This window comes from Elephas maximus, chromosome 23 (assembly GCF_024166365.1).
Source record: "Elephas maximus indicus isolate mEleMax1 chromosome 23, mEleMax1 primary haplotype, whole genome shotgun sequence".
In the NCBI taxonomy this organism is placed as follows: Eukaryota; Metazoa; Chordata; class Mammalia; order Proboscidea; family Elephantidae; genus Elephas; species Elephas maximus.
The window spans coordinates 6,017,728-6,036,904 of record NC_064841.1 but is presented as its reverse complement, the minus strand read 5'-3'; the positions used below and the strand labels follow the sequence as shown (position 1 = coordinate 6,036,904).

Genomic DNA, 19,177 nt, shown 5'->3' with positions numbered 1-19,177 from the left:
GGTGCTACTGAATTTAGAGTTGAATGTCGAGGAGGTCTTGGGTGGACAAAACGATCCCTTTCTGATCTAGAGAACTGGGTGAGCCTGTCCTGTACAAGGCGTGGAGGGGCTGGGACAGAGGGACAGGTGGGGGAGGACAGGCCCAGGAGCTGCCACGTGGCAGCCAGCCAGGAGGAGCTGGTTTGTCATAACTCCCCAGAGCAAACCTTCAGGCTCCCTGAATGTGCTGCAGGGCCCAGGGATGTTTCCTTGAGTCTTTTTTTTTTTTCCCCTGTGACAGTAGATTTTGTTTGGGCTGCTGGTTTCTTTCTTTCTTTTTTTTAAATTGTATTTTAGCTTAGGGTTTAAGGAGCAAATTAGTTTCTCATTAAATAATTAATACACACATTGTTTTGTGGCATTTGTTGCCACCCTCACAATATGTCAACACTCTCCCTTCTCATCCCTGGGTTCCCTAATTACCAGCTTTCCTCTCCCTTCCTGTCTTCTAGTCCTTGCCCCTGGGCTGGTGTGCCCCTTTAGTCTTGTTTTGTTTTATGGGCCTGTCTAATCTTTGGCTGAAGGGTGAACCTCAGGAGTGAGTTTGTTACTGAGCTGAAAGGGTGTTCATGGGCCATAATCTCAGGGTTTCTTCAGTCTCTGTCAGGCCAGTAAGTCTGGTCTTTTTTTTTGTGAGTTAGAATTTTGTTCTACGTTTTTCTCCAGCTCTGTCTGTGACCCTCTGCTGTGATCCCTGTCAGAGCACCCAGTGGTGGTAACCGGGCACCATCTAGCTGTTCTGGACTCAGTCTGGTGGAGGCTGTGGTAGTTGTGGTCCATTAGTCCTTTGGACTAACCTTTCCCTTGTGTCTTTGGTTTTCTTCATTCTTTCTCGCTCCCAGTGAGATAAGACCAGTAGAGCGTTTTAGACGGCTGCTCACAGGCTTTTAAGACTCCAGACGCTACTTGCCAAAGTCGGGTGTAGAACATTTTCTTTATAAACTGTGTTATGCCTGTTGAGCTAGACGTTTCCCAAGCGCTGGTTTCTTACTGATGACTTTTTTGGCTTTTTTGTGAAAGGAATATTTTATCACTTGTAGTATCAGTATTCCCAAACAACCCAACTCGTTGCAATTGAGTCAATTCCGATTCATAGTGACCCCACAGGACAGAGTAGAACTACTCCATAGGGTTTCCAAGGAGCGGGTGATGGATTTGAACTGCCGACCTTTTGGTTAGTAGCCAAACTCTTAATCACTGCAATGATTATTCTGACCATTCATACTTTTATCTTTTTCAAAACTACCTTCTCTCCTGCCTCAAAAGAGTAAATAATTTAATTGTGGAGTTTTCGGGGTTTTTTTTTTTTTTTTTTTGTGTGTGTGTGTGTTCTTTTCCTTCTTGACGGGCTGAAGTCCTCTTAATCTCTGGGTTAACCAGCTGTCATCTGTGTAGGTCTTTAAGCCGAGGTATTTCATTCTCTTTCCCTAAGATTTCCGGGTCTGGACTCATTCGAATGAGTTTTGGGTGCAGTTGCCCTTGGAGTGGAAGCTGGCTGGCGATTCACCTGCAGAGACCGTGGGCATGGCGCCCATATGTTAGTCTGTCAGGACTTCACGTCAGACAGGAAATCCTGTGAAATTTCTCTTCAGGGTTCACCAGATGGAGCAGCGCTGAACTGTTTCATTCTTCTGGCCAGGCTCCTCCCTTTTTAAAATGTGCGAAGAAGCCTCATTAGCCATGAATTCTTACTGACAGGCTGACCCAGGGTCAGGCCTGCGGGTAAGGCTGAGAATATTCCCGGATGTGGGGGAACCAAAAACACACACACTTTAATATGGAGACTTGGTATTAGAAGGGGTCTTAGTGATCATAGCCTAAACTCCCTAGAAATGGGGTGCCTCAAAGGGTCTAGTCTCATTGAGAGTAGGGGTTCCTAATCCACAGAACATCGTGAGTAAGATGTCAGCTCTGGAGTTAGACCAGCATGGTTGCAGAGCCTAGCCTGGCTATATTAGCTGTTGACCTTGGATGCTAAGCCTCAGTTGTTATCCCCATCTGTGAAATTGGGGTAAGAATAATATCAAAGGAGTGTAAAATGCTTAAACTGTTTCCAGGCACACAGTAAGTGTTCAGTACAGGATTGCTGTTTTACTGTTCATTTAGGGCTCTTTATACTCTATAGGAAACCCGGGGGGCGTAGCGGTTAAGAGCTATGACTGCTAACCACGAGGTGCTCCTCGGAAACCCTACGGAACAGTTCTCCTCTGTCCTATAGGGTCGCTATGAGTCAGAGTCCACTGGAGGGCGACAGGTTTTTTTTTTTCGGTACTGTATTATAGTTGTTGTTAGCTGCTATCGAGTTGGCCCCCGACTCATGGTGACCTCACGCACAATGGAATGAAATGGTGCCTGGTCCTGAGCTGTCCCCGTGACTGTTGAGGATCAGACCACTCTGTTATACTGCTTTCTAACTATTCCGAAAAACAAATTAATGGACAGTAACCTGAACTGTGTTAATTTCTGTGACAGTGCAAGGTAGAGAGAGCAGAGCACCAGCGAGGTCCCCCTAGGGTGTACCTCACACCCCCGGGATTTGCAAAGACTTGCCAGGGATGGGCAAGAATGGCTTTAGGGCTATCATTCTCCACACTTCACCATAGGGTTCCTCTCTTTTCTAAAACTGAGGCTGCGTCTGCAGCTTAGATGTTCTTCTTTCTCACCTCTCCTTTGGGCTCAAGCGTAACAATTGTGAGGATGGTGCAGGGCTGGGCCATGTTCCTTCTCTTGTACCTAGGGTCACTATGAATTGGAACCGACTCAACAGCACCTGACAATATTTATAATTAGCAGGAAGGTACATCTTTTGAATTCTTTAAACTTATGATGAAAACTTAAGTATCAGCTTAAGAGTGTGTCTAATAGGAACATGGTTTTTAAATTTTTTAGGGGGTATGATAGCAAAAAAGTTGGAGAACCTTTGTTACACTGCATTACCATTGTTCTCTAACATGACAGAGGACCCTCTCCTTTCAGGCTGCTGTTCTTTCTGCTGTGGGCAAGATTTAATTGGTTGGCATTTTATGTCTGCATTACCTGGTGTTAATTTAATCTTTGATTGAAGAACATTAATTTCTTTCATGTGCGAGGCTCAGTGTTGTGGTACCAGGGACACATCCAGGCCCTGCCTTCATGGTTTTGTTTAGAAAATTGAGTTTTTTTTTTTTTTTTAATGAATTAATTTTTTATTGTACTTTAGATGAAGGTTTACAGAACAAACTAGTTTCTCATCAAACAGTTAATACACACATTGTTCTGTGGCATTGGCTAACAACCCCATGACATGTCAACGCTCTCTCTTCTCAGCCCTGGGTTCCCTATTACCGGCTTTCCAGTTCCCTTCTGCCTTCCAGTCCCTGCCCCAGAGCTGGTGCACCCCTTTAGTCTTGTTTTGTTCCATAGGCCTGTTCAGTCTTTGGTTGAAGGGTGAACCTCAGGAGTGACCTCATTACTGAGCTGAAAGGATGCCTGGGGGCCATACTCTCAGGGTTTCTCCAGTCTCTGTCAGGCCAGCAAGTCTGGTCTTTCTTTTTGAGTTAGAATTTTGTTCTACATTTCTCTCCAGCTCTGTCTGGGACCCTGTATTGTGATCTCTGTCAGAGCAGTCAGTGGTGGTAGCTGGGCACCATCTAGTTTTACGGGACTCAGTCTGGTGGAGGCCATGGTAGATGTGGTCCATTAGTCCTTCGGACTAATCTTTCCCTTGTATCTTTGGTTTAAAAACTGATTCTTGGTGATGGAAACTCTAGTAATCCAATAAAATGTTTGGCAATTAAGATAGGGGTTGCAGTGGGTCAATTTAATCTATAAGTACCTGTAACCGTTGCCGTCTAGTTGACTGCAACTCATAGCAACCATGTGGGACAGAGTAGAACTGCCCCATAGGGTTTCCAAGGAGCGGCTGGTAGATTTGAACTGCTGACATTTTGGTTAACAGCCAAGCTCTTACTTGCAATATAGTACTAGTGTTCTTGTCAGTATTATTGCTTCTCAAAAGAATTTAAATCTACTGAAAAGACTGCCGAAATCTGTGGGGGGAGTTTCTTGTTTGGTTGGATTTTATTATAAAGGGCATTGGTATTCCATGAAGTCTTTATGGAAAATAGTGTTAAAATCACGTTTTCAATATGCAGACCTGGGAAGTAAACTATCAGCCACGGATTCATTTTGTTTATTATTGGATTTCTTTTTTTTATGATCTGTGAGATTAGTTTGAAAAGTGTTTTAGGGGTATCCAGAACTCAGAATAGAACAGAATAGAATAACTCAGCCTGATAGGATAAGGACACTTTTTCAGTTCTTTACTGTTAACTCTGCTAATTTATTAATGTGATTAAATATTATTTGTGGATATAAATGTGATTAAAAATCAGTATTGCCAAGTTCAATATTTTGTCTCATTTTCCCTGATCCATTTTTGAAGGTCGTGGGGTTATGCCTTGTATAATAAAGAAACTGTTAAAGTAAATGTGTTTGGCTTACTTTGCTTTCTCCGCAGGTTAAAAGAAATGGGCTATCTCAGACAGTTAGCCAGGAGGAAAGAAAGAGGCAGGAGGTACGTTTTCTACCGAGCAGGTGCTTTTCAACTCTCAAGTGTGAGTGTGGGCCCCTGTGCTTCTGCGTTTTTCTTGCCGTGGGAGCTTGTTCAGCGTTGTCCTTTGAAAACATAGTTATCTTGTCCTTTTTACAAAAGCACATGTGGTCATTGACACATTGAAAAAATGAGAAACTTTAAATAAGATCCCCAAAAATAAAAATTTTAACTATCCCAACATCATTTTCACCTAGAAAAACAGAGCACCTGGTCCAGGTATTTTAAACTGGAAGATCTATGTTGAAAAACAAGACAGACATTAGATCCTACATCTGAAAAAGGACTTTAGTGGAAAAACTCATGAAACTGAATAAAGTTAATCGTGTTGTACCAACGTTCATTTCTTTAGTTTTGACAAATGTACCCTGGTTATATATGACACAAATATTAGGGGAAACTGGATGTGAAGAGTTTACAGGAGTTCTGAGCTCTTTTTGCAAGTTTTCTGTAAATCTAAAATAATTGCAAGATAAAAATTTTATTGAAAGGCAAGCGCAGATAATAATAGTATTTTATCAACACAGTTTAAGAAAATGATAATATCATGAAATTCTCAAACCTCTTTCCTCTCATCTTATGCCTGTTAGTATGTATGTGTATGTAAGTCCATGGAAACCCTGGTGGCATAGTGGTTACGAACTGCGGCTGCTAACCAAAAGGTCAGCAGTTCGAATCCACCAGGCGCTCCTGGGAAACTGTGCATCTATAAATTAACTCCACAAAGGCCTGGAGATACCCTCTTCACTGGCATAAAGTAAAGTAAAAGTATCAGGGCACGCAATAATAACGTTTTTGTCAGTTAAAAAAAAAAATAGAATAGTATAGAATACGTGTGTATCCACCCCTTAGAATGAACAAATGTATTACATTGACCTTTTTTTCTTCATATTTTTTAAAGTAAACTTTTTGATTAAGTCCTACATTCTCCTCTTCGGTCTCATCCCTTCCCGTCTTCCCTAGAGTCACTTACAATTATAAATTAGTGCATGTCCTTCCGATCTGTGTTTTTTAAGCATGTAGTATACATACCAAAAAACCTGCCATCGAGTTGGTTCCCACTCATAGCAACCCTGTAGGACAAAGTAGAACTGCCCCATAGGGTTTCCATGGCTGTAATCTTTACTGAAGCAAACTGCCACATCTTTCTTCCACAGAGCAGCTGGTGGGTTCAAATCGCCAACCTTTATCGGTTAGCAGCCAAGCGCTTTAGCCTGCGTGCCACCAGGGCTCCTGTATTACACATATATATGTAACTATGGAAACCCTGGTGGCGTAGTGGTTAAGTGCTACAGCTGCTAACCAAAGGGTCGGAGTTCGAATCCGCCAAGTGCTCCTTGGAAACTGTCTGCGGCAGTTCTACTCTGTCCTATAGAGTCGCTATGAGTCGGAATTGACTCGCCGGCACTGGGTTTGGTTTTTTTTTTTGTTTATGTAACTATAGGAGCCCTGGTGATGCGGAGGTTAAGAGCTTGGCTGCTAACCAAATTGTCAGCAGTTCATATCCACCAGCTGCTCCTTGGAAATCCTATAGGGTGTTTCTACTCTGTCCTATAGGGTCACTATGATTCGGAATCAGCATGAAGGCAATGGGTATGTGTATGTATATATGTACGCAAATAAACTTGTGTGTTTTAAAGTGTAGATAAATGATACAATTCTGTACATATTTTTCGCTTGCTTTTTAAGCCCTGGTGGTGTAGTGGTTAAGTGCTATGGCTGCTAACCAAAGGGCTGGCAGTTCAAATCTGCCAGGCGCTCCTTGGAAACTCTATGGGGCAGTCCTACCCTGTCCTGTAGGGTCACTGTGAGTCGGATTCGACTCGACGGCACTGAGTTTGGTTTTTTGTTTTGTTTTGTTTTTTCTTTACATTCAACATTGTTTTTGAGTTTTATCCACGTTAACACATATAAATCGAGAGACTTCATTCTTTCGCTTGATTCCTTGTAGTGCAGCTGCGACACGTTTAAGTACCCAACCCACTGCCATCGAGTGGACTCCGACTCATAGGGACCGTGTAGAACAAAGCAGAACTGCCCCATAGGGTTTCCAAGGTGCGGCTGATGGATTTGAACTGCCAGCCTTTCAATTAGCAGCCTGAGCTCTTAACCACCACACCACCAGGGCTCCTTACATTTAAGTAAGACTTCCCTAAAAAGGGATGCTAAAAAGAGAGATGAACACTGGAACTGGCACCACTAGCTGGACTTACAAAATACGGCCTGGCCATCAGCAGCTGGAGCCTACCAGCCCTGCCTGGCCTGCTCCCTTCTCAGCTCAGCCATACCACAGAGAATTATGGGAAGAACCCCTGTTCTCCTTCGAGGCAAGGGCTTGAGAGCAGGGAATTCTGGGAAGAGCCCCCATCCCATCTCCCTTTGAGGCAAGGGCTTGAAGGCAGGCACCCCAGAGGCCAGGATGACGATAACAAAGTAATTAGGGAAGGTCTCCAGAAAGGATGAGAATCTCAGGCCTGAGAAGATGTTCGCCATCCTGCCCTGAGGAAGACTGCTCCCTGTGTGCCATTCTTGGAAGATCTGAATTTGATTTTGCTAATGAGCTAGATGGATTTCTCACACAGGGCACTGGTGTCTATCCACATATGTGGGGTTGGCGTTGCATCATTAACAAGAGCTTATCAGGAAAACCACTGTGTGCCTGACACCGAGAGTTTCTGTACAGGAGCCTTCCTTCCTTCTTGAGGCCCTGACGAGAGCAGGGAGGGTGGCTTGTTAAATGGATGGAATGGCTTTCAATTGCATGCGTTTATATAAAAGAATTTCTGTGGCCAATAAGAACCTTTTGTGGGTACACAGTCCTGCTCTCTTAATACAGCAGAAAATGTGCTATTATTGCCCACAGATTAGTAGGATTAAAACATAGGGAGGGAAAGAGTACACGTGAGAGGGTGGCAGAGGGATGCATTTGTGAGAAATTTCTTCTGAATTCCAAGTGGTGGCCGTAAATCCTTACTGTTCCTGAAGCAGCAGGCTTTGAGAGCGGGGCTGGAGGAGATGACCTCAAAGGCTAATTAGTGTCACCCTGAGATTTTAGGACATGGTCTCACTTCCTTCCATAGATTCTTCCCCATGGCAAAGGCATGACCTCAATATGCAATCTCGAGCCATGGAAATGTTTCCATTTTCTCACGTATATGCCACAGGCAGTGACTATTTCTGAAGATTTGGGGTGTATGTGCCCTGTGTAAAGACAGTAGTTTGGGATTACAGTTTTATCAATGCCCATTTTTCTGTGCTTTTCAAGATATATGGCGTTCTTATAGAAGAATCATGTGAAGTATATTTAGTTCTTTAATGAAAAGAATTAATAGCTTTCCTTTTCCTTTTTACCAGGCTATCTTTGAAGTCATATCCTCTGAACGTTCGTATTTACTCAGCTTGGAGATACTGATCCGAATGTTTAAAAATTCTAAAGAATTGAGCAACACGATGACCAAAACAGAGAGCCACCATCTTTTCTCCAACATTACAGATGTCTGTGAGGCAAGCAAGAAGTAAGTTCACTTCAGTTTGCCATTTGTGGTGCCAAGACATTGCTTGCTAATAGACTCCTGTGTTATTGCAAACAGAAGGAAGCCAGGGTTATAAGGTTTCTCATTCGTTGAATTGGCTTTTGTCTTCATTCTTTGGAATAAATTTTAAGAGGTGTTTCAACTTGTTGATGTATACACAGATGCTAACTGTCATTAATTGTCACAGCAGGCAGTTGTATCTAAGGCCTCCATTCCTTCTCCTTCCCCCACTTCCTCTGCTCCCTCTTCCCCTTTCATTCCTCCTCTTGAGCACAATGTTTTGGGATATTTAGTTGAGGGGGAAAAGTAACCCACACCCCTACCATCCGACTACAGAAATGATTTTTGTTTACATCTTCATAGTTTCTTTGTTCCTATCTGTAAATATTATTTCTAAAATGTGATTGTAATGAACAAAATAATTTGTATTATTTTGCTGTATCTAACTTTCAATAAGCACTATTGTCAAGAGTCTTCACGGTTGTTTTAATGACTGCAGGAGGCTCAGCTCACCAGTGGTAAACTCTCATACAGTTTTAAGTGAACTACTGAAGCTGTGTACCAGCCGTGTACTAGTTCAACAATATAAAGTTGCCATTTTGTTAGGTCAAAATGGGTTACCCTATTTTTACACAAATACTGCGCGCCTTCTACATTTGTCAACTGCGTCCATCCCCCCCACAAGGCATTTTCCTAGGCACGCTATGCTAATTTTTTTTTTTTTTTTTTTTACAAGAACACGTGGTTGACAAACAAACATAAAAATATGGTAAATATTGGTAATTTTATATGGTGGGGGTAAAGGTACATTTGATGTACAACTAAGGAAGTTTAAGCTCCAAGGCTCCTCACTTGCAAGAGCACCTTATAAATATTTACTGTTGTGCCTAATTGTTTCCTAAAGGAGGCCTACATGTTGTGTAGGTTTCGAACCAAACCGAAGACCAAGCCAGTTGCAGTTAAGTCATCTCCAACTCATGGCAACCCCACGTGTGTCAGAGTAGAGCTGTGCTCCATGGGATTTTCAGTGGCTGGTTTTGTTATTATTATTATTTGGATGTAGATAGCCAGGCTTTCTTCCAGGTGCCTTTTGCTGGACTCAAACCTCCAAGCTTTTGGTCAGCAGTTGAGTATGTTAACCGCTTGTATCACCCAGGGTTTTGTACAGGCTTTAGGGCCCACAGAACCTGGATCTGCACTGAGGTGAGTGTTCCTTGTGAATATGGACATTACGCTCTTCTCAGTTCAAGGGCAGACAGAACCAAGTACGTGGTGATAATAACACTTCACGTCTTCTGACTCCTTACTGTGTGCTGGTGGGATTTCCTTTTTAGCTACAAGATTGAACACCCATGCTGACACAGGTTGGCGTGTGAGTTAGGGCTACTTCAGAGAGATGGAGTTTGTGGCTAGATCACCAAAATCTCCAAAAACTTCTTGAGAGTGGCACAACTTCAGAAGCCAGATTCTGTCACAAGTAAAGATTCTGGCAGTGCTGTTACTGACATGGATACTCAACAGTACACGTTAGGAGGGCCCACTGAGCCTCAGGAAACAGTGGGCCCATGGTGTCCAGGTGGTAGCATGCATGGCAGCTTGGAGGTCCACTCTCAGAAGTTAGATTGTTGCTTGTATTCAGTCCATTGGTCGTTTTGGTACCAAGCTTGCCAGTTTTGGTAAGAGAAACGAAAGCCTCATTTTTCTCTTCAGTGATGGGGCAGAACAAGAGGTGTCACTGTCAGAAAGGTATTCAGATTTCAAAATGCGTCTCTTTCGTTTTAATGTGTGCTTAAGTTGAACTATGAAAATAAAGCTTCTTATTTACTACATTGCTTATAAAGAATTATTGCTGTTTTGATAACTATAAAACGTAGATCATGATTTTAGTTAGAATATGTTTTTTGAAAACCAAGGCTGAATGCTTTTACTCACGGACAGAATTGTGCTTTGACCCATGTGGCAGCCAGTCAGCTTACTGCAGTGTGTAAGTGAGTCCAGAGCATGCTTCTAGAAAATTCTGAACGTTGAATAACAATGGTTCTTCTTGAACAGAAGATAGGTCCTTGGAGTCTTGTGAGCCTCAGACAGCGCTGTTCCCATAACTGAGTGGTTTAGAAAGACGGTGGATTTATGTCAGAGGGACCTGGGCTCCAGCATTTGCTTCTCTTATTGGTTGTTGGTTACCCTTAAGCAGATCGCTAAACCTTTCCAGCCTCACTTCTTATCTGTAAAATGGGGATAAACTTAGTATCTACCTCATAGGGTGATCGGAAGGATCACGTGAAATGAGTCATCGTTTCCTCAAGTGGGGCATTCAGGAGATCACTTTAGATGATGGGTCATTGGGTCATCTGGAAATAACCCAAATTCTGTTCAGTTTTAAGTCACTCCATCAAGGAGAGTCTTGATTTGGGGCTAGTCAGTGACACTCATCCATTTTAGTAAAGTGAGAGTAGGCCTCAGGCTTAGGCCTTCCACAGGCAGTCTGTGGAGAATTTAATATTTTATTTTCATTATGTTTAAGAAGTTTTGTTTTACTTTTTGTCAGGAAAATTTTCAAACATACAGAAAAGTAGGTAAAAAAAGTATGAATACCCATATACTCGAAACTTATATTTAAAAACCCTTTGCATTTTTCCATATTGGCAGACATACTTTTTTGTTTTTCAGAGTATATAGGTATGGTGTCCTACTTCTAAATGGTTTGGTATTCAGCTCTAATAAAGAAGGACATTTTCTTACATGACTGCAATGTCATGATCATACTTATTGCCTTATTTATGGTTTTGGTCCATTTAATTTTTTTTTGTATATGTAAGCGATTCACATGTTTCAAAAATTCTACAAGTACAAAATTCTATATAATAAAAGTACCCTTTATAGCATTGTGGCACCGCCATCTGAGAAACAACCAGAGGTCATGTTTTATTGTGTATCTTTTTAGAAATAGTTCATGATTACATAGGAAAATTCTACTTATATATTTTTCTTTTTTTTCTTTGACTTATATATATCATACTATAAACACTATTCTGCTGATTACTTTTTTCACCTCTCTCTTAGAGATCATTCTTCATCAGTACGTGAAGAATTTCTTCGTTCATTTTCAAGCTTGTTTGCAAATTATTTGTCAAAGAGACTGGGTCTTTCGTTCTGTAGCCTTTCCCGGAAGGCACGCAGTATCTGGTTGGTGATCAGTACCAGTTCCATTCATTTGTTAAGGAATGCAGAATGATGATACTCTATAATTTATCGTTCTTTATTCATTTATTACCCAAAATTTTTCTATAAGGAGAAACATCCCTCCGTTTATTAATGTAACCAGTCATAAAGTTTCAGTTATTTTATTTATCAATGTTCACATTGTCCCATCGTTGATATCAATGATCTTTGATCGTTTCCTTGGTGTCTGGTTATTTCAAGATGTTAAAGAATCATCTTTTACAATTCCTGAATCAGGCCTGGAAACCTCGGTGTGGATGCTGGGGGTGCTCACTGCTCCTGTGTTGGTCACTGGCTGTAAGCTATTTCAGTAGATAGCCAGAAAAAGAAAATACGTAAAACATTCACATGGGTCCGAATTCAGATCTACAAAATAAGGTATATTCAGAGAAGCTGAGTTTCTTTGCCTGCCCTCTCTGTTCGCTCCTCCTCTGTACAGATAATCTTGGGAAAAAAAAAAGTTATGATTTGCCTTTCTTTTTTTCATATAAGTGTACCTAAGCCACCAGGGTTTCCATATAAGTGTACACATATGTGTATTCTTATCTCATCCCTTCCTTAGATAAATTATAGCATGTGTGGTTGTTGTTGATGTGTTCCGTCAAGCTGATTCTGACTCATAGCGACCCTATAGGACCATAGGGTTTCCCAGACTGTAATCTTTACAGAAGCAGATCGCCAGGTCTTTTCTCCCATGGAGCAGCCGATGAGTTCCAAGGGCCAGCCTTTCGGTTAGCAGCTGAGCACTTAATGATTTTGCCATCAGGGCTCATAACAATATATATATTACAGATCACTCCGTAGCAGTTTATGGAGATATTTCTCATCTCTTTTTACAGCTGCAAAGCTTTCCACCGAGTGGCTGTGTTAGAGTAATTCACCTAGCCCTTATTTACGGACCTAGGATTACTTTCAGTCTTTTGCGGTTACAAAGAGTCCTGGTTTGTGCTTACGCCCTTATGTAATTTTGCCAATGAATCTTTGGGATAGATTCTAGAAGTAGGATTGCTGGGCCAAAGGGTAAATGCTTATGTAATTTTGTGAGGCGCTCCCAAATTTCCCTCCATAGCATTTGTACCATTTTAGAGTATCACCAAGAGTGAATAGAGTCCTGCTTCCTACAGCCTTTCCAACAGAGCATGTCAGCAGACCTTTAGATTTTTGTCAGCCTAATAAGTAGGAGTGTTATCTAAGTGGAACTTTAATTAGCATTTCTCTTCTCAGTGTTTCCATATGACTAAGAACGTCTGTTTTTCACGTTCTGTGACCTGACCGTTTGCCTCTCCAGCCCATTTTTCCTGAGGTTTGCGGGTCTTTCTCTTCTCTAATTCTATTTAAAACACTTTATCTCTTAGGGGTATTAGCTGCAGTTTTTTCCAAGTTTGTTTCTGAAGCATATTTAAATGAAATACATTAATGACGGTTTAAAGAAACATGTTTATTAAATGAATGCATATTCAGGACATAGACTGATGTGACAAAAAGTCATTAAGGCAACACTCAGATAACTAAAGTTTGGAAAAACATGGAGGTAACATACCTAAGGTGTGTATCACGGGGTATAGGACAGGGCATGTCGTCAGTAAAAAGTAATATTTATTTAATTTACTTAATTTTATTCCTATATAATATTAAAATGAATTAAAGTTTGAGGTAAGTGCTAACGTTACATCAACAAAGGCGAGAATGGAAGTTTTCCTGTGTTTACTGAAACCCAGTGGTATTTGCTTTGACTAGATCAGCGGCGTTAGCGTGGAGGCTCAGTTTAGCTATTCATGGGCATTATTTGCTTGACGAGAAGAACAGGAGAAAGGTATTAGCCCTTTTTTTGTTTTCTACTCAGAGAGGTAGAGTCTGTTACAGGAATCTTATCTGAAAAGTTGACAGAACCGTAGAGCAAATAGAAACGATGAACACAACTGAATTTATCAAATACCAAAATATTAGACTCCAGGGAACACCCCGAAGCTTGAAGGAGGTGTGCATTTGTTTAAACTCACTGCCGTCAAGTCAGTTTGTTTATTCAGTTATTATTTCAGCTGTCTCGTGTGGAACACTTACCATTTATATCAAGCACGTGTTACAACTGAGTATGTATATACAGATAAATGGACTGATCTCAATGAACACAGGGTCTCAGAGTCATAGGATAAATAACGAAAGTGTTAATGTAGTTTGTGGTTAGTAAGCACGCAACACGGGCTCAAGCATAACAAGGATTGTGAGGATGGCGCAGGACCAGGCAGTGTTTCATTCTGTCGTACACAGGGTCGCTATGAGTCAGAACCGACTCGACGGCACCTCACAACAGCAAAAAGAAGAAGCAAGTAGTAAAATTTATCACTTGAAAAGGTCGGAGGAACTGAAGTAAAAAATTCTAGAAGGATTGGAAAATAAAGAGTACAGGTTGTATGCAACCTACGATGTAGCTATGACAAAACGTGCTCACGCCTGTTTTTTTTTTTGTACATGCTATGGTTGGTGATATGTCCTGCATGTAATGCTGCAGTGTGTAATTTGCTGATGCTATCATTTCCCTGGAGACAGATAAAGATCGGATTCATAAAGATACTGATAATAAAAGGCAATGATAATGAAAACTCCAAAAAAATGAGGTGTTCGACTTACGTCAGAACCAGCTTACGACGGAGTAGTCAGAACAGAACCCTGGCGTAAGTCAGGAACTGCCTGTGGTATGGGTTTATTTAATGAGTTTTAATGTGTCTATATGATGGACAATTTTATTGTTGTTGTTAGGTGCTGTTGAGTCGGTTCCGACTCATAGTGACCTTATGTACAACAGAACGAAACACTGCTCCATCCTGCGCCATCCTTACAATCGTTGTTATGCTTGAGCACATTGTTGTAACCACTGTATCAGTCCATCTTGTTGAGGGTCTTCTTTTTTGATGACCCTCTACTTTACCAGACATGATGTTCTTCTCCAGGGACTGGTCCTTCCTGATAACATGTCCGAAGTATGTGAGATGAAGCCTCGCTATCCTTGCTTCTAACGAACAAACATTCTGGCTGTACTTCTTCCAAGACAATTATGCAACCAGTAAAAATATTTTAGAGGAATATTTGGTAGTATAGAAAACAGCTCACGATATACTCAGATTAAAAGGCAATTCTGAAGAGTACGATTTTAAATTGTATTAGATTTTAATTATTTGGAACATGAAATGATAATTATCTTAACCATAAAATTGTGAATTATTTTAATTTCTTTCTTTATGTTTTTCTGTATTTTCAACTTGTCCAATAAGTATTATCTTCCTAAAGTTGAGAAAAGGAAAAACAAGGAATAAGAAATATGAACCAAAAATAAAAGAGGGGAGGAGAATGGGTAAATTAATGACTGACAAATCAATACTGGCTTACCCTGAAATCCATAATTTTATTAAGTGTAAATTAATATATTATTATTTTAATTTCAATTATTTACAAAATTTAAGTCTTTTATGATTTTATTAAAGAGTTTTCATATCTATAGTAACTTATAGCTAGGGGTTTTTTTTTTATCCTAGACTTTTTTTGTCTATTTTTTGTATTAAAAATAAAACTCAGCAAGTCCTTAAATCCATTAAAAGATAAAGAAGTGTCGTAAGTCTTTTTTGTTTTGTTTTTTTTTGAAACGCAGTGCTTTAATTTGGGTAGCTGCCTATGTGATATTTGATCTCTGCTATAATATATATATATTTTTTATAATATATTTTAACTAAGAATGCTTAGCTTCTACATGGTAATTCTATGTCTGTGTCATAATAACTTATATTTCAAAAGTTTATTACAGTTTAAACACTCATTTCAGGTATAGACTTTCTTGAAATTCGAAGTACTGAGAAGATTTGCAAAGCTCATTTAATTACGTAATGCCTGCTTGTTGAATGTCCAGTGTTTGGTCTCCAAGGGTTACTTCCAAGCAGTAACTCTTTAATGGGTTATCCATGAAAGAGTGTTCAGTCCTAAGAAAAGGAAAAATCAAATCTTGAACAAAACAGATAGTGAATTAATCTTGAATAAAACCAAAAAAAAAAATTAAACAGATACTGCAAAATGTGGTTGAGAATGATGTAATCAGGGCTGCCTTCACGTTTTACTTTTAATGAATGGAAAATCGTCGCTGTAGGTGATGGTATATTTAGTGTAGATCAAGGTCAGAATGTGCTTGACGTCGTAATTAATAACATGGGATCTGGTCCTCTTCATAGTGGCTCAGCTGCTTCACTCTTTGCCAATAAATAACGCTAACAAGCCCTTCTATGTAAGGGTGACATCACTTTAAAAAGGGCAGGCAGGGACAAAGGTCGTTCTGATCCTGGGTGCGTGTGTATCAGTGACGTGTCCCTACTAACTTTTTCCTTCTTTAAAAGAACTGTTTATTTCAGTCAGCACTGTGTTGCTCCCTGTTCTGCAGGTGCCAAGGCTCCACACCGTGTTGCCTCGTATCAGCTGCCAGTTGGGCCTCAGGGGTCAGTGGGAGCCAGTGAGCGTGCAGAGGCGTCCTAGAGCAGGACCTGTTAAAAAACCCGCTGCCATCCAGTCGATTCCGACTCATAGAGACCCCGTGTGGTAGAGTGGAACTGCCCCATAGGGTTTCCTAGGCTGTAATCTCGACAGGAGCAGATCACTAGTTTTTTTTTTTCCCATGGAGCTGCTGGTGGGTTTGAACCGCCAACCTTTCAGTTAGTAGCCACCAGGGCTATTCAGAGATGAAGGTAACTTATTGCTGACTCCAATTCCTAGTGACCCTACAGGAGAGAGTAGAACTGCCCTGTAGGGTTTCCTAGGCTGTAATCTTTATGGAAGCAGACTGCCACATCTTTCTCCCACAGAGCAGCTGGTGGGTTCAAACCACTGACCTTTTGGTTAGCAGCCGAGCTCTTAACCACTGTGCCACCAGGGCTCCTTTAGAACTGGACTAAACGAACAAACAAAAAAAGCCTAAATCCATTGCCATCGAGTCGATTCTGACTCACAGTGACCTCACAGGACAGAGCACCACTGCCCCATGGGGTTTCCCGGGAGCGGCTGGTGGCTTTGAACTGGTGTGGCGACCTTTTGGTTAACAGCCAAGACCTTAACCACTGTGCCACCAGGGACACTTGCCCCCCGAAATGTGAAGGTGTGGGTCAGACTGCAGGTTATGAGCTGTAAGGGCCCTTGGTGAGAAGCACAGGCGGGCATGGGAGCAGATGGTGAAGGCCTTTGCATGCCCTGCTGAGGGAGTTGCTGCCTTGATCCCCCTGCCCCAAGACTGTGTGGAAACATTAAGCAATTAAGTAGGGGCTGACGTGGTGGCAGAAACCCTGGTGGCAGAGTGGTTAAGAGTTCAGCTGCTAACCATATGGTGGCATCGGAGATGACAGTCCACGTAGGATTAGATCATATTCTGTTGCAAGTTAATGTGAACTAATCACACGTCTAGGGCTTTTTCTATTAATGTGGCAATTATCTACAAATGACTCTAAGTGGGTACAGATTTGTGAAACAAGAACCAAAATAATTACGATAAGAACAACAAAGGAGATACGGAAAGCGTATTTGCACCACGTGCATGGTGTTTGGCTATGAATTAAGTCTACTGATTTCTAAGGGAAATAAGACAAGACATCCAATACTCCTTTTATTGAGGAGATGGTGACAGTTAATAGGTATTTATAAAAAGTCCACTTGGAGAGCTTGCTACTGCAGTTTTAAAAAAAAAAAAAAAGTTATAGAAGGCTTTCAGGATGACCTTGGCCCCTAAAAGACAGGGAGATCATGAACTCAGGGAGATAACATGGATTTGAGTAAGAGGGATTTTAACGCAGTTAAGACGGAAAGGAGGCCTGGTGCTGCAATGGTTAAGCACTCGGCTGCTAATCAGTCGTCAGCAGTTCAAACCCACCAGTGGCTCTGCTGGACAAAAGATCTAGCGATCTGCTCCGGTAAAGATTACAGCCTAGGAAATCCTATGGGACCGTTCTACTCTTTCCTATAGGGTTGCTATGAGTCGAAATTGACTGAATGGCAGTGGGTTACCAATAGTAAAAGACGGATGCCATCCGGAAAGGAAATTGTCTACTGAAATTAGCCCTACTGCTGTGTTTAGAAGCTCTAAGGACTAACTTAGGTCTTTTGTTTCAGATTGTTCCCTGCAGAATGGGAATAAGATGAATTTTTGTTTTGATGTTTCATAAAATGATGTGTTTTGACCCCCAACCCTGGGTTTTCATTCAAAAACCTGGGTCAGGCTGACTTAATATTGTATTTAAATTTTTGTTTGTTTGTTTTTTCTGTAACAGAATATACTCTTCTTTGTAACCTATAGAAATATGCTCCTGGGGAATTCAGCAAGGTACTTGTTTTAGCCCTTTTGCCTATTGCAAAGTTAAAATGTCAGTATCTCTTTGGGAAGCCATTTAAAGCTTAAACTATGCTTGTTTCCAGTGTCTGCAGAGTAAAATAAAAATACTCATCAATGTGCTTTTGTGTCTCGAGGGACTGAATTTGTTCCCAACATATAATGAGCCACTAATGCCGAACTCTCCAGATTCTGCATTATGTATCAGAGTAAATTACAGCAGTAAACACAGGAAGTGGAATTTATCCAGCATTTGTTTCTCCAGAGACCATTTGTTCCCTAATTTTAATCAGATTGTATTAAGATGGAAATATCATAGGACATTAAATACTTGTTTAAAATGTTCATGCTTTAACATTATTTTATGAAACGAGTTTGTAAAAAATGACATTTTACTCAAATAAAGCCACAACATAGCTGTGTTGTGAAAGGCATTTTCTGTTTGGTAGTTGAAATTCTAAACTTCAATGCCTTAACCAAATAGCATTAAGCCTTCAAAAGTCTTTTATAGAAGTTAGGAGCATTTTATCCTTCCGGACTAATTCTTAAAGCTAAATTTTAAAAAGAAAAACACATTACAAAAATGTAGGCCAGGGAATGGGAAACGCTCTAAGTTGCAGAACCTGTTTAATTCTTGCCCTGAAGGAATGGCTCTTGCCGATACTTTTTGTTTGCATATGTTCCTGCCTTATCCAATAGACCATATAGGTTCACCACAAAACCGTTGGTGAATAAAGCAAGTACCTTATTTTTAATATAACTGAGAAACTTCATCTCAACCAAATTTCTTCAATCGACCGTTGAAAGACAGCGACATTCAGAAACCACTTTTTATTACATTCTCTGACTTTTTCTCTGTTCTGAGATAAATGAACAAGGAAGTTGATTTGAAACGCACCTCGAGCACTCTGCCAAAACACCAGACCAGCTGTTGTCAAGTCAAGTCCGACTCATGGCGACCCCGTATTTGTCAGAGTAGAACTGCGCTCCACAGGGCTTCCAGTGGCTGATCTTTCGCAAATAGATGCCAGAGTTTTCTTCTGAGGTGCTCTGGGTGGACTGGATTCTCCAGCTTTTCGGCTAGTAGCCAAGCAAGTTCACCGTTTGCACCATCCCAGGAGCAGAGTAATAGGACTCCACACAGGAGGCCCACACAAAATTGAGGAAGAAATAAGGAAACATCAGAAGTTCTCTGCCCCTGCTTCATATCAGAAGGCTGGTAGTCAGGCACGCAGACCCTTCGCCCTTTTTTGCCCAAAGGAATGATTGACATGGTTTTGAGTTATGTCACATTTTATGATTTTCATCAGTGGTTTTTTATGTTCAAATGTATTACTACTATTATCCTTATTAAGTTTAGCAGAAAGCGATAGTCAAAGATTTCAAAGCTTGAAACTTTAAAAAATACATCCATTTGAGTAATGCGTTACTCAAGTACTTATT

At 40.9% G+C, this 19,177-nt stretch overlaps 1 protein-coding gene across 1 annotated transcript in view; it reads left to right on the top strand.

The window, feature by feature from the left end:
- The window catches only part of ARHGEF26 (Rho guanine nucleotide exchange factor 26), a 137,550-nt gene that overhangs the window by 29,197 nt on the left and 89,176 nt on the right, over window positions 1-19,177 (top strand). Inside the window, exons 4-5 of the mRNA XM_049867787.1 lie at window positions 4,538-4,594; window positions 7,985-8,145. Coding sequence (XP_049723744.1) covers window positions 4,538-4,594; window positions 7,985-8,145 — 218 coding nt within the window. The remainder of the gene's footprint in view (window positions 1-4,537; window positions 4,595-7,984; window positions 8,146-19,177) is intronic.